The 27,943-nt window shown below is 30.9% G+C and overlaps 3 protein-coding genes and 1 pseudogene across 12 annotated transcripts; all 4 read right to left on the reverse strand.

Moving 5' to 3' along the window:
- Window positions 1-281: 281 nt before the first annotated feature.
- On the reverse strand, window positions 282-21,680 carry LOC112535851 (pentatricopeptide repeat-containing protein At4g28010-like). 5 transcript variants are annotated; one of them, XM_048378764.1, is made up of 3 exons: window positions 19,420-21,680; window positions 18,604-18,746; window positions 17,685-18,523 (listed from the first exon to the last, which is right to left on the reverse strand). In XM_048378764.1, the coding sequence occupies exon 1, from the start codon at window positions 21,554-21,556 to the stop codon at window positions 19,484-19,486; it is 2,073 nt and encodes a 690-aa protein (XP_048234721.1). In that variant the 5' UTR covers window positions 21,557-21,680; the 3' UTR covers window positions 17,685-18,523; window positions 18,604-18,746; window positions 19,420-19,483. The 5 variants fall into 5 exon arrangements, with proteins under 5 accessions (XP_048234722.1, XP_048234721.1, XP_048234723.1 ...); XM_048378765.1 differs by lacking the exons at window positions 17,685-18,523; window positions 18,604-18,746 and adding an exon at window positions 282-414 and having other exon boundaries at window positions 19,393-21,680; XM_048378766.1 differs by lacking the exon at window positions 18,604-18,746 and having other exon boundaries at window positions 17,685-18,282.
- LOC125368603 (cytochrome P450 71B26-like) lies at window positions 567-27,890 on the reverse strand. The gene is given in 4 exon segments (XM_048378767.1): window positions 567-1,091; window positions 1,093-1,170; window positions 18,283-18,333; window positions 27,759-27,890. Coding segments are annotated over 3 exon segments (561 nt in total). The 5' UTR covers window positions 18,300-18,333; window positions 27,759-27,890; the 3' UTR covers window positions 567-625.
- Window positions 10,429-17,046, reverse strand: LOC8263639 (pentatricopeptide repeat-containing protein At4g28010). Of its 6 annotated transcripts, none has more exons than XM_048378759.1 (2): window positions 14,763-17,046; window positions 10,429-10,490 (listed from the first exon to the last, which is right to left on the reverse strand). In XM_048378759.1, the coding sequence occupies exon 1, from the start codon at window positions 16,900-16,902 to the stop codon at window positions 14,809-14,811; it is 2,094 nt and encodes a 697-aa protein (XP_048234716.1). In that variant the 5' UTR covers window positions 16,903-17,046; the 3' UTR covers window positions 10,429-10,490; window positions 14,763-14,808. The 6 variants fall into 6 exon arrangements, 4 of the variants coding, with proteins under 4 accessions (XP_048234716.1, XP_048234717.1, XP_048234718.1 ...); XR_007217177.1 differs by lacking the exon at window positions 10,429-10,490 and adding an exon at window positions 13,917-14,092 and having other exon boundaries at window positions 14,179-17,046; XR_007217176.1 differs by lacking the exon at window positions 10,429-10,490 and adding an exon at window positions 13,917-14,098 and having other exon boundaries at window positions 14,179-17,046.
- On the reverse strand, window positions 22,406-23,036 carry LOC125369988 (annotated as a pseudogene).
- Window positions 27,891-27,943: the final 53 nt, after the last annotated feature.

Raw genomic sequence — 27,943 nt, forward strand, 5'->3', positions numbered from 1 at the left:
CTATTCTTTTTCTCTTACCACTTCCTTCTCTTTGGATGAACCTATTCACATATTCAATACAAATACAATTCAATCACAAGGCATAAATATACATAACTTTACTATCAATAAAACATCACATTTCAACAAAATAACATATATTCTAGATATTAATATGATGCATGAGATGAATGACAACAAGAGATCATTCTTGATTATGGAATACAGGCACATAAGCCATTGACTAGAGAGATAAAAACTTATAAAGAAGCCTTCATGACTACTTAACCCCTCTTCAAATAGTAACTATTAACAGAAAAAATTTCATTCAAGGACCACTAAAGCTGCAGACAAATGTCAATGTAAGGTAAGAAGCAGAAAAAAAGAGATCATTCCTAAATTAGCATGCACAGTGTATGCTAAGGTAATGTCCACCTGTCAATGTAATTGGTTGACTCTTTTATTGGTAATTAAGGCCAAATTAATCAATAGTATTCAACTGTTTCAACTAGTTAATTTTGCAATTGAAGCAAAATTGATAAATTGCCATAGGACAATTACAACAACAGAAAGCGACTTACAACCACTGAACTGGAGAGTATTTATAATCAAGAAATGCTCATCAGCTTACATTATCCTCAGATGGCTACTGAGCAAGGTATCTGATAGGTACAAGTTTGAGAGGTTCCATTTTAGATATAGTAAGACTAGGATGAGCTTGCTCTTCCATGTTGATATCGTGAACTCCATTTGGTACTTTCCAATCAAAACAGTATAACAAATTTACAAGTGCTAGTTCTATTAATACAGTTCCCATATGTAGTGCAGGACAACCTCTTCTACTAGCTCCAAAAGGCAAGAGCTCAAAATGTTGCCCTTTGAAGTCGATGAAGCTATCAATAAACCTTTCAGGAAAGAAATCTTCAGGGTCCTTCCAGTAGTTAGGATCTCTTCCAATTGCCCAAACGTTGACATGGATTAGTGATTTGGGATAAATGTCACAACCGTTGATCTTGAAATTGGAAATCACTTCATTTGGAAGTAGCAATGGAGCAAGGGGATGCAATCTTAGAGTTTCTTTTATTACCATCTTGAGGTAATGGAGATCATCAGTCACTTTTTGCCACTCTTTCTCTATTGCCCACTACATTTCTAACTTCTTCTTGTGCATTCTTCATTATTTCAGGATTCCTAGCAAGCTTAGCCATAGCCCATACAATTGAGATGCAGACAGCATTAGATATCAGTTCAAACTGATTAGATATGAAGAAAAAGACCCCATTTTTATGGCTCAGTTGTTACTTAATCCAAAAGTTTTTTACCACAATTTTATTCCAGTGTTAGTACAGAGCTCTAAAATTGTATCAGTAGTTATATAAACAGGTATTTCCACTGTATACTCTAAAGAAAGGTAATGGAATTTTACAGGTATAAAATACAGAAGCAGATCTTTTAAAAAAAGTGAAATTTAAAGATTTCTATACAGACAAGAGCAAACTTAGTAGAAAGAACAGTTAATATCTAAATCATCAACAACAACACTCAATAAATACTTCTCAAAGACAAACTCTCTGCAAATGTTTTTCTTAATTTATAGAAAATTACTGTTAAAGTTCAATTCCTTGTATTTATTTGTTCATACTTTATTTTAAGCACCAGTTGTTTTATGCTCCTAACTCTTGAACAAAGTGATTAACAGATGTAATAGCATTTTAATAAGCTTTTAAACTCATTTTTTTCTTAATTATCGGTCGTATTGTTCAATATATAAATGTAAACATCATATCACATTGAACTCTTAAATCATTTTCTTTTTCTATTATAAGGAGTATATTTAAGAATTAGGATTTGAAAAAATATTAATTTATCTTCATTCTCTAAATTTTTTTAAGAATCACATTTTTTCTCTTGAAATTCAAAAAGATAATTGATTTTTAGGATTGATGTATTCTAAAATGTATATATTTAGGGTCTATAAATTTTAAAAATTTCATCATTTAGATTAAATATTAAAAAAATAATGATAAAAGCAAAGGATAAAGTAAATTTATCATAAACAATATTCTAATAAAAATGTATTATAATAATTCATTATTCTATTAAAATAACAAATTTGAGATTTTTTACTTTCTACTAAAAAAGTGATGAATTTTAACAGATAGATTTTTTTAAATCTCTACATTTAGACTATTTTTTGTTTGTTAAATAATTAATTTGAATTAAATTTATAAAATTAATAAAAAAATTTATTTAAAATTTCTCAATTCAAGCAACCCTTAAATAAGCTTTCTATAGTATATATATATATATATTCTATAGCAACCCTTAAATAAGCTTTCAGGAATATATATATATATATATATATATATTCCTGAAATCTAATTTTTTTTTTTATATATATGCTTAATTTTTGACACGTATGATTTTCATTTTGATATGTGTACTACTTTTTACATAAAATTCAAGCTTATGTGTAATTTTATAGTTTTTTTATTAATTTATTGATTAACAAGTTACATTCCTAATTAAACACTATTCTAATCATAAGAAATAGTATATTAGTTATATTTTAATATTATATTATCTAATAAATAGTTTTCTAATCAGATAATGATATTAATTTCATTCTGATAAAATAACATACTAATTATATTTTAATATTAATAAACTAGTTTTTAATTAGATAATAATTTAAATTCTAAAAAATAACATCTTAAATTATATTCTTAATATTATATTCAGTAATAAATTAATTTTTAATTGTATAATAAATTTTTAGTCTTAATGATAGTAATATCAATTATAGTATTAAGTTATATTAATATTAAAATTAATTAATAAATATTTTTAATATAATTTTTATATTATTACATTAATAAAATTTTTAAATTTTTAAAAATAAAGAAGGATATTTAAAAATAGCTAGTTTGCTAATTTTTAAATATTATAAATTAATATTAAATATTTAAAAATTTATTAAATTATATCTATTAATTAATTTTATAATCAAAATAATAATAGCAGTCGTGCAACATATGGGAAAACGCCTAGTTATAAATAGAATATCATCAAGCTTGCAATCTTCTCAAATCGAATTTAATCTCACGTTTAAGTATTTAAATTCGATGTTAGTGAAGGTAAATCAATATTGAAGAACTCATGCCTGATATAATTTTTAAATACTTTAAAATATAAAATATATTTAAATTTTTTATTGGAATATAAGATGTATTTAAAATTTTTCTGATATTTAAAAAATATATTTTTTATTTTTTTATTTTGCAATGTTATATTAAAAATTTCTTTTGTTAGATCTTCTGTTAGGAAATCTTTAATTAGGTTTATCAATACAGAAAAATATACCAACACTTAACTAACAATCACAAAATCAATCATTTCAATTATTCTCATAAACAAATAATTTCATCTCACATAATGCAAATAATCTCAAACTCAACCAAGTCAAATAATTCAATTCCACATTATTTCTATCAAATTAGGATCAGATGACTCATCCTTACATTTCCTCACATTTTCAAATTTGGTAACCACTTGACAAGTCTTGCCATCTCACATACTCGGGTAGCTATCCGCCCGCCTCAGCTTTCCCGATCAAACAATATCCATACAAAAGTCATTAATCCTTAATCACAACCAATTCACTTCACAGCACATCATAATCAATTCACTTCACAGCACATCACAATCAATTCACTTTACAACAAGCCAAAAACATAACTAATATCAACTCAGTCAACCAAGAAATTATCAAGTAATCAAACAGCAGTTCCTACTCAATATACACAAAGTTTAGTATATTAAATACTTACCAAAATTTATAGGATAACAAAGTAATCCTATTCTTTTTCTCTTACCACTTCCTTTCCTTTAGATGAACCTATTCACATATTCAATACAAATACAATTCAATCACAAGGTATAAATATACATATCTTTACTATCCATAAAACATCACATTTCAATAAAATAACATATATTCTAGATATTAATATGATGCATGAGATGAATGACAACAAATCAACATATTTGTTGATGAAGGCAGCTTGTAGGTACTGACTTAGAAATTACACCAAAACTTATGTACAATTAATAAAAATCTCATATTTTCCAGAATTACACTTCTATTTTTATAGAAACCATAGCAGAAAGAATCACTTTAAAATCATTGGTATAGAAATAGTTATGGCATTTTCTATACAGCTGCTCCAATTTCCATCTAAACAGAACAGCAAAAAGTTTCATATTAAATGACCAATCAAACGAATAAATTTTCTAATGAAACTCTCCAGATATAAAGTTAACATTTTAAAGTTTCTATAGACACTAATTTTAATCAATTTGGACTTCTCTAGCTCAAGTTGTGAAACACACAATTAGCAATAAATTTCTGAATCCTAAATCTGATTTCTGCTTAAAACAGTTTCGAGCAGGCCATATTAAGTTCAACATATCTCACGTTATACTCAACCAAAAATTACGAAATTTTGCAGAAATATACTAGATATATATAAATGAACAACTTTCATGTTTAACTCTCTGCTTGGTTCAGCCTCTAAATGCCTCAAAATGTTAGCACAAAAACCAGGTCACCTGCTGAACCATAAACAGAGCAGCAGCAAATCGAACCTCATAAGTTCCTACTCACTCAACGATCTGCAAAACTATTTTACAGAGATATTCTTGAAACATATACCTACAACTTTCATGTTTGGAAATTTTCGAGATAAAGCCTTTAAGGTCACGAAATCAGAGGTGAAAGATCTGCCCAGAAATTTCAGCTTCAAGATCACAAGTAATAGCATGTTCACTCTTGATTAGACAATTCCAAAACACATAATCATCAACAATTTCATATCATTAATCCTAATTTACAGCAAAATCATGCAATTAAAATTACTCACCTTTGTTTTCCTTGATTAAGAAAGCCCAAATCTTTCAAACTTAAAAGAAGAATTATATTTTCACTTACTAAAAGTTTGTAGAGTTTGATTAGGAAATCAAGGTTGAAGAAGAAAAGGAGAAGAATGAGAGAGACAAAGAAGAAGAGGAAATAGGAAAGCATGTGTAAAAATGAAGAAACAAAAGAGGTGGTATAGTGGTGTAAAAATAGGCAATTTTACAATTTAATCCTTTTTCTTTCTAACTTTTTAATTTAGTCCAAAATCATTACTTTTCAATTAAATCAATATGTAACTAAATAATTTATTTATCTACCACATAATATAATAAAATAGGTCATACATAATCATGATGCAAATGACATATTTAATGACATGATAATGAATATTAATTATTAATAAAAAAAATTTGGTTGTGACAATTCCTACCCACTTAGAAAATTTCATCCTCGAAATTAACTAATCGCCAACAGACATGCCAAATAAGCTCGGATATTTATCCATCATATGCTTCTCTACTTCCTAAGTTGCTTCCTTAGATGAATGTTGACTCCATTTCACCTTTACCATAGGAATTTCCTTGTTTCTTAATTTTCTAACCTGTCGGTCTAACATCTGAATCGGTTCTTCAACATATGTGAATTTCTAAGAAACTTCAATTTCTGGTATCTTGATAACATGGCTAGGATCAGATCGATATCGTCGAAGCATAGAAACATGGAAAACATTATGTACTTGAGCTAACTCTGGGGGTAATGCAAGTCTATAGGCTAAAGGACCAACCCGCTCTAAAATCTCATACGGCCTGATATATCGAGTACTTAGTTTACCTTGTTTACCAAATCGAAGGATACCCTTCCATGGTGATACTCTCAAGAAAACCTTATCCCCAACTTCATACTCAATTTCCCTTCCGTGTTTATCTGCATAGCTTTTCTATTTATCTTGTGCGGCCTTGATACACTGCTTCGCAACTTGTATCTTGTCTATTGTTTCTTGAATAATTTCAGGACCTTCCAATTGTCTCAACCCTTCCAATTTTCTCCCATATAATGCCTCGTATGGTGGTATACCAATACTAGAATGAAAACTATTATTATAAGCAAATTCCATAAGTGGTACATGTTCATCCCAATTTCCGCTATACTCTAATGCACAAGCTCGTAACATGTCTTCAAAAGTTTGAATGGTTCTCTCAGATTGCCCATCTGTTTGTGGATGAAAAGCAGTACTGAAATGCAATTTAGTTCCCATTGCCACTTGTAAGCTCTTCCAGAAATGAGATGTAAAGCGAGGATCTCTGTCTGAAACAATGGAGATAGGTACACCATGCAACCTAACAATTTCTTTCACATACAAGTTGGCTAGCTTATCCAATGAATCATTCTGTTGAATAGGTAAAAAGTGTGCTGATTTTGTTAACCTATCAACTATTACCAAATAACATCATTTCTCTTAAAAGTGCGAGGCAAACCAACAACAAAGTCCATAGTAATTCTTTCCCATTTCCACTCAGGTATAATTAAAGATTGTAATTTACCTGCAGGTGATTGATGTTCTGCTTTCACTTGTTGACAAGTTAGGCCTTTAGCTACATATTCTGCAACTTCCCTCTTCATGCCTGACCACCAATAATGTGGCTTCAAATTGTTATACATTTTGTACTCCTGGTGCATTGAATAAGGAGAATTGTGAGCCTCCCAAAGAATCTTTTGTTTCAATGCGGCTACATTAGGTACATATACTCTGGTTTTCATAACCCACATTCCATCATCTCGCTTGATTAGTTCATTTGTCTCACCATCTTGCACCTTCTTCTGTAACTTCTTTAAGTATGCATCACTACCTTGTGCATGTTTGATCTCATCTAGTATTTGGGGACTAGTATTCATTGTAGTCAATAATACCCCATTCCTTATAGAAAAATGCATATCCATAGCTCTTAGCGAAATTAAGGAACTCATCTGATCTGAAATCATACCTGCAACCCTTTCCAAAGTCTTCCTACTAAGTGCATCTGCCACAACATTTGCTTTTCCTGGGTGATAATCAATGGTACAGTCATAATCCTTCAACAATTCCATCCATCTGCGTTGCCTGAGGTTCAACTCTTTTTATGTAGGTCAGTGAATATTCGAAACGTCTCTCCATAAAGATAATGTCTCCAAGTTTTTAAAGCATGTACAATTGCAGCTAATTCTAAATCATGTGTAGGATAATTTTGTTCATGAGGTCTAAGTTGTCTAGAAGCATAAGCAATAACCCTTCCATTCTGCATCAATACACAACCCAAACCATTAAGTGAAACATTTGTATAGACTACATATTCCTCTCCTTGAATAGGTAATGTAAGTATAGGTGTTGTAATCAATCTATTTTTCAACTCCTCAAAACTAGCTTGACATTTATCATTCCACTAAAAAGTCGCTTGTTTCTTCAACAGATTAGTCAAATGGCTTTGCTAAAATGGAGAAGTTCTTCACGAATCTTCTATAGTACCCAGCCAATCCCAGAAAACTACGAACTTCTGAAATATTTCTTGGTGATTCCCACTCCTGAATAGCCTTCACCTTAGATGGGTCCGGTTGAACACCTTGTGCATATATAATATGCCCCAAAAATGCAATGTTATTCATCCAAAACTCACATTTACTGAACTTACCATATAACTGCTTTTCTCTCAAAGTTTGTAATACTGTTCTTAAATGATGTTCATGCTCTTCAGAATTACTGGAGTATATCATAATATCATCAATGAAGACTATCACAAATTGATCAAGATACGGTTGAAAAATATTATTCATCAAAGACATGAATACTGCAGGTGCATTGGTCAAACCAAATGGCATAACAACAAATTCATAATGACCATATCGTGTCCAAAATGTCGTTTTAGGTATAAAAGTTTCTCTAACCTTTAATTGCCAATACCCAGATCTCAAATCAATTTTGGAGAATACAACTGCCCCTCTGAGTTGATCAAGCAAATCATCAATGCGAGGTAAAGGATATTTGTTCTTGATAGTAACTTGGTTCAACTCCCTATAATTAATGCAAAGTCTCATACTTCCATCCTTTTTCTTCACAAACAACACTGGAGCTCCCCACAGTGATATACTAGGTTGAATATAACCTTTCTCTAATAAATCCTCAAGTTGCTTTTTCAATTCTGTAATTCTGCTGGTGCCATTCTGTAAGGTGCTATAGAAATAAGAGCAACTCCTGGAATAGTTTCAATTTCAAAATTCACTTCTCTTTGAGGTGGCAATCCAAGTAATTCTTCTAGAAATACATCTAGGAATTCTTTGACTATTGGTACCTCTGAAACCCCTGGACTAACAATTCCAGTGTCTACCACATTCACAAGATAAGCATCACACCCAAATTTCATTAAATGAAAAGCAGTAGCAGCAGAAATCAAACATGTAGGCATAATTTTCCTGTCACCCTTGAACACTGTTTTTATTTCCCCATCTATAACCATTTTTACTTCCTTCGTTAAACAATCAACTATGACATGATTTCTAGATAACTAATCCATTCCCAATATCACATCAAAATCTCGCAAATTGATCACAATTAGGTCTACTGACATATTTGTACCACAAATCTTCACAGAACAAGCCCGAACTACATTATTCACCATTATTACTCCTCCAGCAGGCATCGAAACACAAATATCATGTCCTAAAGATTCAATGGCACAATGCATTTTCAATGCAAAATCACATGAAATGAATGAACATGTAGATCCAGGGTCAACTAACACATATGCATCATGCCTACAAATAGGAATTATACCAGTTATTATCTCTACAGAAGTAGTTGCTTCATGCCTCGTAACAGCATACACTCTTGCCTGCGGTAAGGATTGGTTCGCATCTTCAATATGGATATATGCCGTGGTCGCACTTCTACCTCCCCTACCTCTTCCACGACCGTCGTTGTAGGTACTACATTATCCCCAACACTACTTTGTCCTCCCCGAATGGTAGGTACTCGATGCTCCTCTACTTACTACACACTCATTTGGCATAATGCCCGGGTTTCCCACATCTATAACAAACTGCACTCTCGGTCCCCAACACTCTCCCTGAATGGGTCCTTCCACAAGTGCCACAAACAGTCTATATCCTCTACCAAGAACCCGAATTACCTCACATGTTCGCTAATCCACCACTTCTACCCAAAGTTATACTACTTGGCCCTCTAAACTGATAACTACCCCTTCCTCTAAAATCTCCTTGCTGACTTCCTGATCCTCCCCTAGGTGTAAATGAGGCACCTCTAGAGAAAGATGGAGTAAATGTCCCAATTATCTTCTTTTTCTTTGCTTCTAATATATTTCTTTCTAAGAATAATTCTTCTGCTCTTGTTGCAGCTTCCAATAAAGCAATAAAGGTAGGTGGTTGCACTGCCAACTTTTCACGTATCTCCAATCTCAAACCCCTCTCAAATCTATTTCTCCTCAGTTCATCAGTTGCCATTTCCTCTGGTGCATACCTAGATAACCTTGTAAATTGTAATTCATAGTCGTCAACAGACATCTCATTTTGTTTCAATTCAAGGAATTCAAGTTTCTTCCTCTCTTGATATATTGGTGGCATATACTTCATCTTGAACTCCTTTAAGAATTCTTCCTATGTCATTGTTAATGGTTGTGTCTGGCTACCTGGGACTGTCTCCCACCAGTTTCTAGCATCCTTAATAAATAATGAGGTTGCATACCTTACTTTCATTTGGGTTGTCGGTTGGGTATTAAATTGTGTAAACACACCTTTAACAGACTTTAGCCATTCCTCTGCTACAATTGGATCAGTTGTCCCCTCAAACTATTTCCCGCCATGCTTTCTTAACTTTCCAAAGTTTGCATCCAATGCAAGTACGTTTAGTGGAGGTGGTGGCTGTTGTTGAGCTAATCTTCTTAACTCTTCAGCTATTTGCTGAGCATACCCTTCAGCTCTTCCTTGTGACTGTTCATTTTCATGCATATGTTCTTGTTCAATATGATGTGCATGAACTGACTTATGTGGACCTACTGGGCCAGTGGAGTGCTCATTCATGCCTACATTATTAACAAACTTTACAACAATAAATGGTTGTGCATAATTACTATATGCTTGCATGTTATGCTCTTAATCCCCTCTATTCCCATCAACTCAATCACACAAGCATTTAACATATTGGAACATATTAAGAATTCCAACTCACTTTAACATATCACAACACATACACACCTTCATATTACATAACATAAACACAAATATAAGTACTCATACTTATGTCCCAACGGTCTAATCCCCGCTCTGTTACCAAAAACTGTAGCACCCCAACTCAAACATCCAATTGAATAGCAATATATATATATATTTAACTTCATAAACATAATTTACTACTTAGTTACAATATACATTCATACAATTTAAGTGACATGACATACTTAATATATATAAGGAATATTTATACATTATTTTAATTCACATAAGTTCCCAAAATGCCCCAATGCTTTAGATAACTCCTCCGGCCACCTGATAATATTGACTGATGCAAATAGAGCAATGCACAGCTAAGGCTATCTACAACTGCACTAACCTGAAAAAAAAAATTGCTAAGGAATGAGCTAGCGACTCAATAAGCATTTAATTTACTAAACTATAGTATATTAGGCTAGAATTATCAAATCTTTATCAATACAGAAAATTATACCAACACTTAACTAACAATCACAAAATCAACCATTTCAATTATTCTCATAAACAAATAATTTCATCTCACATAATGCAAATAATCTCAAACTCAACCAAGTCAAATAATTCAATTCCACATTATTTCTATCAAATTAGGATCAGATGACTCATCCTTACATTTCCTCACATTTTCAAATTTCGGTACCGGTCTTGCCATCTCACATACTCGGGTAGCTATCCGCCTCGGCTTTTCCGATCACACAATATCCATACAAGAGTCATCAATCCTTAATCACAATCAATTCACTTCACAGCACATCACAATCAATTCACTTTACAACAAGCCAAAAACATAACTAATATCAACTCAGTCAACCAAGAAATTATCAAGTAATCAAACAGCAGTTCCTACTCAATATACACAAAGTTTAGTCTATTAAATACTTACCAAAATTTATAAGATAACAAAGTAATCTTATTCTTTTTCTCTTACCACTTCATTTCCTTTGGATGAACTTATTCACATATTCAATACAAATACAATTCAATCATAATGTATAAATATACATATCTTTACTATCCATAAAACATCACATTTCAACAAAATAATATATATTCTAGATATTAATATGATGCATGAGATGAATGATAACAAATCAACATATTTGTTGATGAAGGCAGCTTGTATGTACTGACTTAGAAATTATAATAAAACTTATATACAATTAATAAAAATCTCATATTTTCCGGAATTACACTTCTATTTTTATAGAAACCATAGCAGAAAGAATCACTTCAAAATCATTGGTATAGAAATAGTTATGGCATTTTCTATACAGCTGCTCCAATTTCCATCTAAACAGAACAGCAAAAAGTTTCATATTAAATGACCAATCAAACGAATAAATTTTCTGATGAAACTCTCCAGATATAAAGTTAACATTCTAAAGTTTCTATAGACACTAATTTTACTCAATTTGGACTTCTCTAGCTCAAGTTGTGAAACACACAATTAGCAACAAATTTCTGAATCCTAAATCTGATTTCTGCTTAAAACAGTTTCGAGCAGGCCATATTAAGTTCAACATATCTCACGTTATACTCAACCAAAAATTATGAAATTTTGCAGACATATACTAGATATATATAAATGAACAACTTTCATGTTTAACTCTCTGCTTGGTTCAGCCTCTAAATGCCTCAAAATGTTAGCACAAAACCAGTCACCACGAACCATAAAGGAAAGAAGAAATCGAACCTCATAAGTTCCTACTCACTCAACGATCTGCAAAACTATTTTACAGAGATATTCTTGAAACATATACCTACAACTTTCATGTTTGGAAATTTTCGAGATAAAGCCTTTAAGGTCACGAAATCAGAGGTGAAAGATCTGCCCAGAAATTTCAGCTTCAAGATCACAAGTAATAGCATGTTCACTCTTGATTAGACAATTCCAAAACACATAATCATCAACAATTTCATATCATTAATCCTAATTTACAGCAAAATCATGCAATTAAAATTACTCACCTTTGTTTCCCTTGATTAAGAAAGCCCAAATCTTTCAAACTTAAAAGAATAATTATAGTTTCACTTACTAAAAGTTTGTAGAGTTTGATTAGGAAATCAAGGTTGAAGAAGAAAAGGAGAAGAATGAGAGAGACAAAGAAGAAGAGGAAATAGGAAAGCATGTGTAAAAATGAAGAAACGAAAGAGGTGGTATATTGGTGTAAAAATAGGTAATTTTACAATTTAATCCTCCTTCTTTCTAACTTTCCAATATAGTCCAAAATCATTCCTTTTCAATTAAATCAATATGTAACTAAATAATTTATTTATCTACCACATAATATAATAAAATAGGTCATACATAATCATGATGCAAATGACATGTTTAATAACATGCTAATGAATATTAATTATTAATAAAAAAAAATTGATTGTGACATTTTCTACCCTCCTATTTTTATATGTTATGAGTTTAATGGTACAATTTATTTTAGATTTTGATGCCTAGAAATGTATGTTTGAAAAAGTGTGAGTCACTTCATTTTTAACCTTAAGAACCTTAGAACCAAAATAAAATAATTCAGAACTCGATTTTCAACAATCCTATTTCAAAGAATTATAACTTTTTCTATACAATTGAGTTTTGAGTGTTCTTTATGTCAATTAAAGATCTCATTCCGTACTGTAAACACATATTAATCATTGAGTCTAAAAAATAGTAAACATAAATGAAAAAATATGCTAAAGTTGCCATGTTGATCATAAAATAAAAAATTCTAAAATTTGAATATCAAACACCCAACTTTGCACATTCATATCTTTCAATACATAACTCCAAAATTTATGTTCTATATATCAATTTAAAGCTCTTATATTGTAGTCTAAGAATACATGAAACACATAAAACCCAAATGAAAATATAGTCTCAAAGTACTGCTATCAAATTATTTTTCACAACTTTAAAATTTTCAAATTTTGATTTTGCATGCCATAAGATAAAAATTAATTAAAGACAACATGAGAATCATCATTAAGCTCTAATACCAATGTAGTTTAAGTGAGAATTAAAAAAAAATACTTACCTCTTGATGATTCCACAAATATATTGATGTACACTGTGTCACTAACACAATTCACTAAGGAATTGTATTTGATATTTTAAGTTCTTAATTGTTTTTCTAAAACTAGAGAGAGCGCTTTTCTTTTGATTTCTTGTATCGATGATATGTTAATGGTGGGAATTACATACTTTTAGTTAACTTCCTCTTATTATGTTATTTGGGTATCTTCTCTAGTAATTACAAACACAAACAATTAACAAATTATTAATTATATTCATAAAATTAATTATAATTAATATGGGTCAACATATATAAATGGGTTTAGGTCAACCTGGGCGAACCGACCCGAACCCTAACAATATTATTTTAAATAACACAATAATATAAATAATTTTTATTTATAGTCTATTAACACCATGACTCCATATATAAAATATTATTATCTTAAGAAAATAATAACAATAGTAAAATAAAACATCCAAAGAATAATATACAAAAGTATTTTAATATGTTAATTTCTCTCATTGTCAAAATTAAAATATTAAGTCAATTTTCACTCAATAGGATAACACCATTTTTCATTATCTTTTGTTCTCTTTATTCATTATACATGTCTATTGTCAAGTTATCTTTTCAAGCGATCCAATCATTTGATGTCTCAATTGTTGAAATAATATCATCTATTAATTAATTCTTTGACTTCGAGATCTTCTTCTATCTAACCTCTTCTCCATCTCATCTGCAGACTTTTCACTCCGAATAAAATTAATTTTGTTTTTGCCATTTGGAATCGTGATTCAACTCTTCCTTGGACGTGATATCAAAGGATCCTTTTCTTGAGTGTGATAATCAAGAGCTTCTAGGTGTGATTCTTAGAAGTCCTCCATCATTTTTTTTCTTTTTTTGGTTTTTCCCCTCAATCGGATCTGATATCCTGAAACTAAATTAATATTTCAGCCTCTGGAAAAACTATTTTACGTATAATCTAATGTAGAACAGCAAGGCCTAAAGATGTCTTACATCATAGATCAAACAAAATAAATCAAATCAAAAGGCTGATACACCAGGAATAAATGCAAATAGATTTGCAGGCAACAAGCTAACGCAGAAAGACTTGCATGGATGAGGCAACAAAACTGAGGCCCATCATTTAGCAAACCAATCTGCAAGACAAAAAAAACATGGGAATCTGCAGAGCAGAAGGCCACTTAAATCCACATAGGCAAATGGTAACAAATATATAATAATAATATGCTCTATTTCCAGGAGAAGGCCTAAAGGATGCTTAGAGCTTAGTGTATAGGATAAAAGAAGTGGATAGATAGGTATAAGAAGCAGAAAAAAAGAGATCATTCCTGATTATGGAATACAGGCATAAGCCATTGACTAGAGAGATAAAAACTTATAAAGAAGCCTTCATGACTACTTAACCCCTCTTCAGATAGTAACTATTAAGAGGAAAAATTTCATTCAAGGACCACTAAAGCTGCAGACAAATGTCAATGTAAGGTAAGAAGCAGAAAAAAAGAGATCATTCCTAAATTAGCATGCACAGTGTATGCTAAGGTAATGTCCACCTGCACATGGGCACCGAATTATTTTACCTTCAAGCGAGTGACACAGGCACCCAGCTTCAGTAGTTGAAGAAGGTTAGACTTCTGATGTACTTGAAGCAGCATGTACTTCATGTTCTGGGCTAGACTCTCGTATTTTCATCAATAACTTATTGCATGAGATGCTCGACTTTTCTGACACTTCCGATGCAAAATTAGGCAACAGGCCCACGATATCTTTACCAAACGAGCTATGACAGAGAAAAGTCATGATTGTATTTTTTATTTCTGAGTCAAGAACAACTCCCTTTTCCGCCATCAGTTGAAGAAGGTTTATAGTCTCTTCTGCTTTACCCATTGAGCTAAAACCTTTAAGTAATGAATCATATACATGGATGCTTGGTATAAAGCCAGAGCCAATCATTCTATTAAAAGCTTCTTTAGCCTCATCCAACAGTCCAAGTTTTGAGAACCAATTTATTAAAATGAAGTAGGTAAAAGCATTAGGATTCACACCCATTTGAAGCATGTCCTTTAGCAATTCTTTGGCTGATTGAATATCCCCAGCTTTCAGAGTCCCATAAATCATTATATTGAAAGAGAAGACATCCAATTCACAATTTGAGTTCCTCAATTCTTGAAACAACTTCCTCGCTTGCTCCAAGCTGCTCTCCTTGCACAAGGAAGCCATCAACATATTATAGTCACACAAAGCAGGGCTCAGCCCAAGGGCTCTCATTCTAGTAAAAAGTCCTTTTGCAACATTAAGCATGCCCATTCTACAAAATCCACGAATCATGGCACCATAGGTGATTGAATCTGGAACAAATCCTAATTCATTTACACGTTTCCATATTCTCATAGACTCATTAATCAATCCTGCCTTTAGATATTCTCCAATCAAAACATTGCAAGTTACCAAATTAACAGAGTACCCCCTATCAATCATCATATCATAAATCTCAGTTGCCTCATCAACCCGAGCTTCCTTGCAAAGCCCCTGAATTAGATAATTAAAAGTCCTGACATTTGGCTCAATATAATTTCCATCCCTCAACACAGTATGAAAGAGTTTCATCGCCTCATCAACTCCACTGTTATTGCAAAGTCCCATCAGTAAGGTATTGTAAGAAACCACATCAGGTTTCATTCCCTTGTCCAACATCATTTGCATAATTTTTAAAGCTTCATTAACCAGGCCTTCCTTGAATAGTCCACGCATTAAAACAGTATATGTCACAGTATTAGGCTCTTCACCCTTTTCTAACATCAGTTTAAACAGGTCTATAGCCCTAGTAGTCTTTCCATCTTTCCAGAGTCCAAAAATCAAGCACGTATAGATATAAGCATTAGGGCGAATCCCACTTTCCAACATAGCATTAAACGTAGCAGTGGCTTCTTTCCATTGCCCCAACTTACAGTAACCATTAATAAGTGTACCATAAACAACAACATTCACCTCCGATCCCTTTCTTTTCATCTTCTCCCACAACCCAATTGCCACGTCTACCCTACCAGCCTTACAAAGACCATCCATCAAAATAGAGTACGTAAAAGCATCCGGTTCACAATTCATCTCCTCCATCTCAATTAACAACTTCATAGCATCTTCAAATTGTTTCGCCTTGCAAAGTCCTTTTATAATTATAGTAAAAGTAACAACATCTGGCATAACATGAGTCATTTTCAATTCATTAAGCAAATTCATAGCCTCATAAACCTCACCATTACTACACAGACCCTTTAACATTGAATTCATAACATACACATTGACCACAAAACCACGCTTTAAAATCAAACCCAACACCCCAAAAGCAAATTTGAGCATATGGGTATGCACAAAACAATCGACTAAATGACTTAAAGAAAAAAAATTAGACATAATACCAACATGGGTCATCTTACTATAAACAGAAAGCGTCAATTGGTAATTCTTAGACCTTACCAAATTATGCAGAAGAGAATTGCAGATTGACTCTGAAGGATAGAGATATGAATCGATAGCTTGGTGAAACAAAGAAACTGCTCTAGTGGATTGAAAATTGGGTTCTTGACAAAGTAATCTCAATTGGGTTTCTACATCAGAAAGTGAAGAGATTGAAGGGAGAGAAGAGAAACATTTGACGTAAAATGGAACACAAATAATAGTATGTAAAATGGGACGTGAGCGTTTAATCAGTTCGAAATTCATATTTAAATAATCAAAGGAACCACAAAGAAGAGAAGAAATTGAGACAGAAATAAGGTAAAGGGTTTAGAGCTTAGCAGTGGAGCTCGCCAAAGCCTTATTTCTTTCTCGGTCCGGTTTAACGATCAAGTGCTCTTCACTCATTTTGGTCCGGTTAATTTTAGAAGCACTTGTATATACCAGCATTTTGAATTTCTATATAATTTAGTTCTAAATTACAAAAGTAAATTAAATATTATTAAAATTAAAATATACTAAAATAAAAAAATTATTTTTATTTTCTAAATAATTTTCATAAGATTTAAGAATTAAATTATAATTTCTTATTAATTGCATTGATTTATATAAAAATAATAGGTAGAATTATGAAAGTTGGAATTTTAGTATAATAAAATATAAGAGACAAATTATAATTTAAATTAAAAATAATGAAATAAATAGTCATTTAGATCTGTTCTATTTAAATAGTTATTTAACAAAAATTTTAATAAAAAGACATTCAATATAAACTTATAAAATAATAATTTAGATGAAAAGTTCTTATTTCCATAATTAAGTATTAGACTCCTAGCTTCAATTTTTTTAATTTGCAACAATGTATAGCAACATTGCTTTCAATCTTAGTTTCTGTTGTTCTCGTATGTAGTTTTTGAGTTTGGTTGACTTTTTTGTTGGCATTTAAGACCAAATTAATCAATAGTATTCAACTGTTTTAACTAGTTAATTTTGCAATTGAAGCAAAATTGATAAATTGCCATACGACAATTACAGCAACAGAAAGCGACTTACAACCACTGAACTGGAGAGTATTTATAATCAAGAAATGCTCATCAGCTTACATTATCTTCAAATGGCTACTGAACAAGGTATCTGACTGTTACAAGTTTGAGAGGGTCCATTTTAGAGATAGTAAGACTAGGACGAGCTTGCTCTTCCATATTGATATCTTGAACTCCATTTGGTAGTTTCCAATCAAAACAGTATAACAAATTTACAAGTGCCACTTCTATTAATGCAGTTCCCATATGTAGTGCAGGACAACCTCTTCTACCAGCTCCAAAAGGCAAGAGCTCAAAATGTTGCCCTTTGAAGTCGATGAAGCTATCAATAAACCTTTCAGGAAAGAAATCTTCAGGGTCCTTCTAGTAGTTAGGATCTCTTCCAATTGCCCTAACGTTGACATGGATCAATGATTTGTGATAAATGTCACAACCGTTGATCTTAAAATTGGAAATCACTTCTCTTGGAAGTAGCAATGGATCAGAGTTTCTTTTATTACCATCTTGAGGTAATGGAGATCATCAGTCACTTTCTGCCACTCTTTCTCTATTGCCCACTACATTTCTAACTTCTTCTTGTGCATTCTTCATTATTTCAGGATTCCTAGCAAGCTCAGCCATAGCCCATATCAGGGTAACTTCATTATTTCAGAATTTTGTTTAATAAAATTACTTTTGTTTTTGCCATTTGGAATCGTGATTCAACTCTTCCTTGGACGTGATATCAAAGGATCCTTTTCTTGAGTGTGATAATCAATAGCTTCTAGGTGTGATTCTTAGAAGTCCTCCATCTTTTTTTTTTCTTTTTTTGGTTTTTCCCCTGTATCAGATCTGATATCCTGAAACTAAATTAATATTTCAGCCTCTGGAAAAACTATTTTACGTATAATCTAATGTAGAACAGCAAGGCCTAAAGATGTCTTACATCATAGATCAAACAAAATAAATCAAATCAAAAAGCTGATACATCAGGAATAAATGCAAATAGATTTGCAGGCAACAAGCTAACGCAGAAAGACTTGCATGGATGAGGCAACAAAACTGAGGCCCATCATTTAGCAAACCAATCTGCAAGACAAAAAAAACATGGGAATCTGCAGAGCAGAAGGCCACTTAAATCCACATAGGCAAATGGTAACAAATATATAATAATAATATGCTCTATTTCCAGGAGAAGGCCTAAAGGATGCTTGGAGGTTAGTGTATAGGATAAAAGAAGTGGATAGATAGGTATAAGAAGCAGAAAAAAAGAGACCATTCCTGATTATGGAATACAGGCACATAAGCCATTGACTAGAGAGATAGAAACTTATAAAGAAGCCTTCATGACTACTTAACCCCTCTTCAAGTAGTAACTATTAAGAGGAAAAATCTCATACAAGGACCACTAAAGCTGCAGATAAATGTCAATGTATCACCTATTCCTTCAAAACTCAACAACTGTAATTAAAAAGTCTACTTTACTACCCTAACACCTGTTTCCTACTTGAGAAGAGAAGGAGACGGGGAAAAAGGAGTAAATTATCTTAATCACCATAAAAAGGACTAACAACAAACAAAAAATATTGCTCTCCCGATTCTCCCTCAAATAAAACAAAAAAGAAACTTTGTGTTCACGGACACACGGTATTGCTATGTAATTGTCTTCTAATCTGAGTATTATATGTCTTGGGCCTAAATTAGCATGCACAATGTATGCTAAGGTAATGTCCACCTGCACATGGGCACCAAATTATTTTACCTTCAAGTGAGTGACAGAGGCACCCAGCTTCAGTAGTTGAAGAAGGTTAGACTTCTGATGTACTTCAAGCAGCATTTACTTCAAGTTCTGGGCTAGACTCTCGTATTTTCATCAACTTATTGCATGAGATGCTCGACTTTTCTGACACTTCTGATGCAAAATTAGGCAACAGGCCCATGATATCTTTACCCAACGAGCTATGACAGAGAGAAGTCATGATTGTATTTTTTATTTCGGAGTCAAGAACAACTCCCTTATCCGCCATCAGTTGAAGAAGGTTTATAGTCTCTTCTGCTTTACCCATTGAGCTAAAACCTTTAAGTAATGAATCATATACATGGATGCTTGGTATAAAGCCAGAGCCAATCATTCTATTAAAAGCTTCTTTAGCCTCATCCAACAGTCCAAGTTTTGAGAACCTATTTATTAAAATGGAGTAGGTAAAAGCATCAGGATTCAAACCCATTTGAAGCATGTCCTTTAGCAATTCTTTGGCTGATTGAATATCCCATGCTTTCAGAGTCCCATCAATCATTGTATTGAAAGAGAAGACATCCAATTCACAATTTGAGTTCCTCAATTCTTGAAACAACTTCCTCGCTTGCTCCAAGCTGCTCTCCTTGCACAAGGAAGCCAACAACATATTATAGTCACACAAAGCAGGGCTCAGCCCAAGCGCTCTCATTCTAGTAAAAAGTCCTTTTGCAACATTAAGCATGCCCATTCTACAAAATCCACGAATCATGGCACCATAGGTGATTGTATTTGGAACAAATCCTAATTCATTTACACGTTTCCATATTCTCATAGACTCATTAATCAATCCTGCCTTTAGATATTCTCCAATCAAAACATTGCAAGTTACCAAATTAACAGAGTACCCCCTATCAATCATCATATCATAAATCTCAGTTGCCTCATCAACCCGAGCTTCCTTGCAAAGCCCCTGAATTAGATAATTAAAAGTCCTGACATCTGGCTCAATATAATTTCCATCCCTCAACACAGTATGAAAGAGTTTCATCGCCTCATCAACTCCACTGTTATTGCAAAGTCCCATCAGTAAGGTATTGTAAGAAACCACATCAGGTTTCATTCCCTTGTCCAACATCATTTGCATAATTTTTAAAGCTTCATTAACCAGGCCTTCCTTGAATAGTCCATGCATTAAAACATTATATGTCACAATATTAGGCTCTTCACCCTTTTCTAACATCAGTTTAAACAGGTCTATAGCCTTAGTAGTCTTTCCATCTTTGCAGAGTCCAGAAATCAAGCATGTATAGAGATAAGCATCAGGGCGAATCCCACTTTCCATCATAGCATTAAACATTGCAGTGGCTTCTTTCCATTGCCCCATCTTACAATAAGCATTAACAAGTGTACCATAAACAACAACATCCACCTCCGATCCCTTTCTTTTCATCTTCTCCCACAACCCAATTGCCACGTCTACCCTACCAGCCTTACAAAGACCACCCATCAAAATAGAGTACGTAAAAGCATTCGGTTCACAATTCATCTCCTCCATCTCAATTAACAACTTCATAGCATCTTCAAATTGTTTCGCCTTGCAAAGTCCTTTTATAATTATACTAAAAGTAACAACATCTGGCAGAACATGAGTCATTTTCAATTCATTCAGCAAATTCATAGCCTCATAAACCTCACCATTACTACACAGACCCTTTAACATCAAATTCATAACATACACATTGACCACAAAACCACGCTTTAAAATCAAACCCAACACCCCAAAAGCAAATTTGAGCATATGGGTATGCACAAAACAATCGACTAAAAGACTTAAAGAAGAAAAATTAGATATAATACCAACATGGGTCATCTTACTATAAACAGAAAGCGTCAATTGGTAATTCTTAGACCTTACCAAACTATGCAGAAGAGAATTGCAGATTGACTCTGAAGGATAGAGATATGAATCGATAGCTTGGTGAAACAAAGAAACTGCTCTAGTGGATTGAAAATTGGGTTCTTGACAAAGTAATCTCAATTGGGTTTCTACATCAGAAAGTGAAGAGATTGAAGGGAGAGAAGAGAAACATTTGACGTAAAATGGAACACAAATAATAGTATGTAAAATGGGACGTGAGCGTTTAATCAGTTCGAAATTCATATTTAAATAATCAAAGGAACCACACAGAAGAGAAGAAATTGAGACAGAAATAAGGTAAAGGGTTTAGAGCTTAGCAGTGGAGCTCGCCAAAGCCTTATTTCTTTCTCGGTCCGGTTTAACGATCAAGTGCTCTTTACTCATTTTGGTCCGGTTAATTTTAGAAGCACTTGTATATACCAGCATTTTGAATTTCTATATAATTTAGTTCTAAATTACAAAAGTAAATTAAATATTATTAAAATTAAAATATACTAAAATAAAAAAAAAATTATTTTTATTTTCTAAATAATTTTCATAAGATTTAAGAATTAAATTATAATTTCTTATTAATTGCATTGATTTATATAAAAATAATAGTAGGTAGAATTATGAAAGTTGGAATTTTAGTATAATAAAATATAAGAGACAAATTATAATTTAAATTAAAAATAATGAAATAAATAGTCATTTAAATCTATTCTATTTAAATAGTTATTTAACAAAAAATTTAATAAAAAGACATTTAATATAAACTTATAAAATAATAATTTAGGTGAAAAGTTCTTATTTCCATAATTAAGTATTAGACTCCTAGCTTCAATTTTTTTAATTTGCAACAATGTATAGCAACATTGCTTTCAATCTTAGTTTCTGTTGTTCTGGTATATAGTTTTTGAGTTTGGTTGACTCTTTTGTTGGCATTTAAGACCAAATTAATCAATAGTATTCAACTGTTTTAACTAGTTAATTTTGCAATTGAAGCAAAATTGATAAATTGCCGTAGGACAATTACGGCAACAGAAAGCGACTTACAACCACTGAACTGGAGAGTATTTATAATCAAGAAATGCTCATCAGCTTACATTATCTTCAAATGGCTACTGAACAAGGTATCCGGTACAAGTTTGAGAGGTCCATTTTAGATATAGTAAGACTAGGACGAGCTTGCTCTTCCATATTGATATCTTGAACTCCATTTGGTAGTTTCCAATCAAAACAGTATAACAAATTTACAAGTGCCAGTTCTATTAATACAGTTCCCATATGTAGTGCAGGACAACCTCTTCTACCAGCTCCAAAAGGCAAGAGCTCAAAATGTTGCCCTTTGAAGTCGATGAAGCTATCAATAAACCTTTCAGGAAAGAAATCTTCAGGGTCCTTCCAGTAGTTAGGATCTCTTCCAATTGCCCAAACGTTGACATGGATTAGTGATTTGGGATAAATGTCACAACCGTTGATCTTGAAATTGGAAATCACTTCATTTGGAAGTAGCAATGGAGCAAGGGGATGCAATCTTAGAGTTTCTTTTATTACCATCTTGAGGTAATGGAGATCATCAGTCACTTTTTGCCACTCTTTCTCTATTGCCCACTACATTTCTAACTTCTTCTTGTGCATTCTTCATTATTTCAGAATTCCTAGCAAGCTCAGTCATAGCCCATATCAGGGTAACTGCACCAGTATATACTCCTGCCATAAATACGTTCTGATGCAAGAACATCACAATTGAGATGCAGACAGCATCAGATATTAGTTCAAACTGATTAGATATGAAGGAAAAGACCCCATTTTTATGGCTCAGTTGTTACTTAATCCAAAACTTTTTTCCATAAATTTATTCCAGTGTTAGTACAGAGCTCTAAAATTGTATCAGTAGTTATATAAACAAGTATTTCCACTGTATACTCTAAAGAAAGGTAATGAAATTTTACAGGTATAAAATACAGAAGCAGATCTTTTAAAAAAAGTGAAATTTAAAGATTTTTATACAGACAAAAGCAAACTTAGTAGAAAGAACAGTCAATATCTAAATCATCAACAACAACACTCAATAAATACTTCTCAAAGACAAACTCTCTGCAAATGTTTTTCTTAATTTATAGAAAATTACTGTTAAAGTTCAATTCCTTGTATTTATTTGTTCATATTTATTTTAAACACCAGTTGTTTAATGCTCCTAACTCTTGAACAAAGTGATTAACCGATGTAAGAGCATTTTAATAAGCTTTTAAACCGATTTTTTTCTTAATTATCGGTCGTATTGTACAATATATAAATGTAAACACCATATCACAGTGAACTCTTAAATCATTTTCTTTTTCTATTATAAGGAGTATATTTAGGAATTAGGATTTGAAAAAATATTAATTTATCTTCATTCTCTAAATTTTTTTAAGAATCACATTTTTTCTCTTGAAATTCAAAAAGATAATTGATTTTTAGGATTGATGTATTCTAAAATGTATATATTTAGGGTCTATAAATTTTAAAAATTTCATCATTTAGATTAAATATTAAATAAATAATGATAAAAGCAAAGGATAAAGTAAATTTATCATAAACAATATTTTAATAAAAATGTATTATAATAATTCATTATTCTATTAAAATAACAAATTTGAGATTTTTTACTTTCTACTAAAAAGGTGAGGAATTTTAACGGATAGATTTTTTTAAATCTATACATTTAGACTATTTTTTGTTTGTTAAATAATTAATTTGACTTAAATTTATAAAATCAATAAAAAAATTTATTTAAAATTTCTCAATTCAAACAACCCTTAAATAAGTTTTCTATAGTATATATATATATATATATATTCCTGAAATCTAATTTCTTTTGATATATGTGCATAAGTTTTGACACGTAGGATTTTTATTTTGATATGTGTACTACCTTTTACATAAAATTCAAGCTTATGTGTAATTTTATAGTTTTTTTATCAATTTATTGATTAATAAGTTACATTACTAATTAAACACTGCCTCTAATCATAAAAAATAGTATATTAGTTATATTTTAATATTATATTATCTAATAAATAGTTTCCTAATCAGATAATGATATTAATTTAATTTTGATAAAATAACATACTAATTATATTTTAATATTAATAAACTAGTTTTTAATTAGATAATAATTTAAATTATAAAAAATAAATTAATTTTTAATTATATAATAAATTTTTAGTCTTAAAGATAGTAATATCAATTATAGTTTTAAGTTATATTAATATTAAAATTAATTAATAAATATTTTTAATATAACTTTTTATATTATTACATTAATAAAAATTTTAAATTTTTAAAAGTAAGAAGGATATTTAAAAATAGCTAGTTTGCTAATTTTTAAATATTATAAATTAAAAGATTTATTAAATTATATATATTAATTAATTTTATAAACAAAATAATAATAGCAGTCGTGCAACATATGGGTAAACGACTAGTTATAAATAGAATACCATCAAGCTTGCAATCTTCTCAAATCGAATTTAATCTCACGTTTAAGTATTTAAATTCGATGTTAGTGAAGGTAAATCAATCTTGAAGAACTCATGCCTGATATAATTTTTAAATACTTTAAAATATAAAATATATTTAATTTTTTTATTGGAATATAAGATGTATTTAAATTTTTCTGACATTTAAAAAGTATATTTTTTATTTTTTTTATTTTGCAATGTTATATTAAAAATTTCTTTCGTTAGATCTTCTGGTAGGAAATCTTTAATTAGGTTTAGTTTTTTCTACCCTCCTATTTTTATATGTTATGAGTTTAATGGTACAATTTATTTTAGATTTTGATGCCTAAAAATGTATGTTTGAAAAAGTGTGAGTCACTTCATTTTTAACCTTAAGAACCTTAGAACCAAAAATAATAATTCAGAACTCGATGTTCAACAATCCTATTTCAAAGAATCATAACTTTTTCTATACAATTGGATTTTGAGTGTTCTTTATGTCAATTAAAGATCTCATTCCGTACTGTAAAGACATACTGTAAACACATATTAATCATTGAGTCTAAAAAATAGTAAACATAAATGAAAAAATTTGCTAAAGTTGTCAGGTTGATCATAAAATAAGAAATTCTAAAATTTGAATATCCAACACCCAAATTTGCACATTCATATCTTTCAATACATAACTCCAAAATTTATGTTCTATGTATCAATTTAAAGCTCTTATATCGTAGTCTAAGAATACATGAAACACATAAAACTCAAATGAAAATATAGTCTCAAAGTACTGCTATAAAATTATTTTTCACAACTTTAAAATTTTCAAATTTTGATTTTGCATGCCATAAGATAAAAATTAATTAAACACAACATGAGAATCATCATTAGGCTCTAATACCAATGTAGTTTAAGTGAGAATTAAAAAAAAAAAAACTTACCTCTTGATGATTCCACAAATATATTGATGTACAATGTATCACTAACACAATTGACTAAGGAATTGTATTTGATATTTTAAGTTCTTAATTATTTTTCTAAAACTAGAGAGAGCGCTTTTCTTTTGATTTCTTGTATCGATGATATATTAATGGTGGGAATTACATACTTTTAGTTAACTTCCTCTTATTATGTTATTTTGGTATCTTCCCTAGTAATTACCAACACAAATAATTAACAAATTATTAATTATATTCATAAAATTAATTATAATTAATATGGGTCAACATATATAAATGGGTTTAGGTCAACCTGTCATGGGCGAACCGACCCGAACCCTAACAATATTATTTTAAATGTAAAAATTAATTTATTATGTCAATATACACATCATTTAGTCACAATTTTAAAATTAAGTTATTAAAAGTTCTTCAATTGAATTAGAATCGAAAGTTCACCAAGGTCCCAATCATCTTCAAAATTCAAATGAAAAAATTCCTTTAACTTAAGTTTAAATTATGTCTTTTGTTATTCTAGATGAAAATTTATTAAAAGAAATTCTGCCAATTCTTAGAATTACTGTAAAAATATTGATCAACCTACATAATATTTTCAACAAATAAATTAAAAATATAACTAAAAAAATAATGAAGAAATGTACTAATGGATCTTAAATACATTTAAATAAGATCTTTCTAGGAATCGGCTCTTCCACTTTCTCCCTATCCATGATAGTGGGGACCATAATCTTTAGCCAAGAAAAGTTAAGAATATGCAATCTAGTGGTCCGGAGACTAGGACTAGATGTTAAAGTGATAGACTTGTTCAAATTATTCCAAGTATATTCATCAAAAAACATGCAAACTAAAGTCTAATAGATATTAGTTTTCTCATTCATCACGTGTCTTTGATCATTTAGTTTGGTCTAAGAATCTTCATCTACTTCCCTTGATCAAAAACTTTCTAAATTTTTCTTTAAGTTGGTCCAGCAAAGTGACATGCAAAGTATGAAACTTTTCATCACTAGTTAACACATGACTCTTGTGAGTTATGTATTAAATCATGTCATTGACAACTTCAACATGTTCAACAACGTTATGATCGAAATGCATTCTATATGTGGTCAGATTTTCTTTTAATCTTCTAAGTCTTTCTCTCGCAGCTCGAGTCCTTATCGCTATAGGAGTGGTATTTAAACATTTTCCACTAGGAATATATCTATTTCTTTTTTCATTCTTTCGTATTTTCTTCAAACGAGACATAATTTCTTATTTTAAGAAAAAATTTAAGTAAAAACTAAGTCAATAAAGAGAAAGAAAAAAATTTCAAACCAACACAACGTATAAAATGCACACAATTATAGATATTGACCAGAATTCAATACACAAAAAAAAAATAATGGGAAATGATTGGAAAAATAAAAAAATAAAAATTTCCAACCTATTTACTAATTTTCATTAATTTTATAAATAAAATCAATTAAAATTCTATTTTAATAACTTATTTTCCAAAAAAAAAATTAAAAAAATCGAAAAATAATGGACCTCAACACTCTAAGATATATTAATTAGAAAATATATCTCATTTTTTTCTAGATTTTATTTTCATATAAAATAATTTAATTTTTATTTTTATTTTCTAAACAAAAAAAAAAATCAAAAATAAATATTGTAACGTCTCGAAAAAATAATTTTAATTTACTAAAAATTTTAACAATCAATCTGGAATCCAATGGAGTTGGCAGTGTCCAAAACCGCCTCCTGGAGAGGCTGTATGCACCCCCACGTGCCACCGTGTACGAGTGGGTAAGGAAAAAATTGATGAGCGGACAGTAGTCAGCAGCCAAACGGAGCCACACGTAGAGTGAGTGACGTATTTTTAATTTCTTCAGGAGTCTTTATTTTAATTTAAGTCTGAATAGGAGTTTTTATTGATTTAGTATCTTCTGGTTAGTACTAGTTTATAGTTTAGGTAGCAGTGTCAGGATTTCTTATTACTCTATATATTACCTGCTTGTATTGCTCTATTTTTCAGTTCAGAATTTTGTTTAATAAAATTAATTTTGTTTTTGCCATTTGGAATCGTGATTCAACTCTTCCTTGGACGTGATATCAAAGGATCCTTTTCTTGAGTGTGATAATCAAGAGCTTCTAGGTGTGATTCTTAGAAGTCCTCCATCTTTTTTTTCTTTTTTTGGTTTTTCCCCTGTATCAGATCTGATATCCTG

This window comes from Ricinus communis, chromosome 1 (genome assembly GCF_019578655.1).
Source record: "Ricinus communis isolate WT05 ecotype wild-type chromosome 1, ASM1957865v1, whole genome shotgun sequence".
Classification (NCBI taxonomy): Eukaryota; Viridiplantae; Streptophyta; class Magnoliopsida; order Malpighiales; family Euphorbiaceae; genus Ricinus; species Ricinus communis.

Excerpts from the sequence above, each read along its gene's own strand:
- LOC8263639 (XM_048378759.1), bottom strand. The coding sequence starts at position 16,902 with ATGAATTTCGAACTGATTAAACGCTCACGTCCCATTTTACATACTATT.
- LOC112535851 (XM_048378765.1), bottom strand. The coding sequence starts at position 21,556 with ATGAATTTCGAACTGATTAAACGCTCACGTCCCATTTTACATACTATT.